General features: G+C 50.2%; 1 protein-coding gene across 1 annotated transcript; it reads right to left on the bottom strand.

The window, feature by feature from the left end:
* Positions 1 to 324: 324 nt before the first annotated feature.
* LOC102447297 (olfactory receptor 5BS1-like) lies at positions 325 to 1,670 on the bottom strand. Its single transcript, XM_006135644.2, has one exon. It carries the CDS (start codon positions 1,668 to 1,670, stop codon positions 726 to 728), a length of 945 nt encoding a protein of 314 aa, XP_006135706.2. The 3' UTR covers positions 325 to 725.
* Positions 1,671 to 1,929: the final 259 nt, after the last annotated feature.

Genomic DNA, 1,929 nt, shown 5'->3' with positions numbered 1-1,929 from the left:
GTTTGAACTACCTAGTTCGTGCCCCGTGTAGCCGCGCTGCACGGGGTTCCAACGAGCGGGGTTTTAAAAATGGCGGCGCCCCGCTTATGCAAATGAAGCCCGGGAAATTCAAATCCCGGGCTTCATTTGCAAGTGCAGTATGCCTACATTACCCTCCTAGTTCGAACTAGGAGGGTAGTGTAGACATACCCTTAGAGATAATGTCAGGATGACAGTGTGATGGCTACAGATGTGTTGAGCCAATCAACATGTTGTACAAGGTTAAGGGTGGTAACTAACGATGGAACAGAGTGGTAACTAGCTATATCGGAGGGGCCATACAAAACTCGTTTGTCTCACTGTACAGTCACAGAGCAAGTGTCTTTGGCCAGTTGTTCGCACCACTGGCTGAGCTGCATCCATCATTACGGGCATGAATAGATTAAGTGTACTTGTTGCAACTAAAGGGCACGAATACTCTGCGTCAACAAAAATAAACCTGGCTGGGCACCTTCACTGCTAATCGGGTCTGTGGTTTTGGGTGGATTGGTCGGGTTATGGGTCCAGGGCCAGTGCACCACGCAGAGAGAACACACAAGCAGCCAACATCTAACAACACGCTCAGCTGGCTACGAACCAATCAGTTCAATGTCTCACCACACTACAAACTAACAGAAAACCCGAACAGGCAGCTGAAGACACATCTCTGGCTATTCGTTGGACATTCAACCTTCTGAGGCTTTGGGTTACCCAGGAGCCGGATGGTTCCCTGCCCACAAGAGTCGCCTCAGAGCTGCCTTCACCTCCTTGTTGTTCAGGCTGTAGATGATTGGGTTTAACATGGGCGTTAAGATGCTGTACTGGATGGACACCAGGACATCCAGCAGTACCAAGGAGGCCGAGTTGGGCCTGAAATGCCTAAACACACCTGTTCCGTAGAATAGACCCACCACAATGAGGTGAGAGCTGCAGGTGGAGAAGGCTTTACGCCTGCCCTCAGCAGAGCGTATCCTCAGGATGGTGCCAAGGATTTGAATGTAGGAGCCCAAGATGAGGGAGAAGGACATGAAACCAATCACCATGGCAGAGATCAGAAACACTGTGTTGCTAGTGAAGGTCTCGGAGCAGGACAGAGCCACCAGGGAGGGCAGCTCACAGGTGAAATGGTGGATGGTGTTTGGCCCACAGAAATGTAAGGCTGGGAGAGGGAGTGTGTTACTGAGAGCATACAAAGATCCGATCAACCATGCACCAGCCACCAGAAGACTGCAGACACGTTTGTTCATAGTTGTCACGTAACGCAATGGGTCACAGATGGCGGCGTATCGGTCGTAAGCCATCGCCGAGAGAATGAAAATCTCGCTGCATCCCGACAGGATTAGGAAGTACATCTGGGCCATGCAGCTGCTGACAGAAATCGTTTTCCGCTCCGACAGGAGGGTCTCCAGCATCTTCGGCACGATGGCTGAGGAGAAGCAGATATCTGAGAAAGACAAATGGGAGAGGAGGAAGTACATGGGGGAACCAAGGTGGGGATCAGCCTGTGTTACCCACATGATTGCCCCATTGCCCCCTAGGGTGGTCAGGTAAATAAGTAGAAACACCACGAAGAGGAACTTCTGCATCTGTGGGTCACTGGACAGCCCCAGGAAAATAAACTCAGTCACCGTTGTCTGGTTAGCCATGGTCATTTATTCAGCAAAACCTTTGAAGAACAGAAAGAAATGAATCATTGAGAATCCCTTTTGGAACCTCGCCAAACCTCCAGCATTCCCCAGTGGTGGGTTCAATTGCCAAAGGGATTTATACACCTAAAGATGCCAATAGGCACTTAGCGGGATTTTCCACAGTGCCAGGGCACCGAGGGATGCATTTTGAAAACTCCTTGTTGGAACTCCATGGGAACGAGGTCACTAGACACTTTTGAAAATCCCATTATGTGGCCAAACA

Source organism: Pelodiscus sinensis, chromosome 30, assembly GCF_049634645.1.
Source record: "Pelodiscus sinensis isolate JC-2024 chromosome 30, ASM4963464v1, whole genome shotgun sequence".
In the NCBI taxonomy this organism is placed as follows: Eukaryota; Metazoa; Chordata; order Testudines; family Trionychidae; genus Pelodiscus; species Pelodiscus sinensis.
The sequence above is the reverse complement of the archived record's forward strand: the minus strand, read 5'-3'. Positions and strand labels throughout refer to the sequence as shown.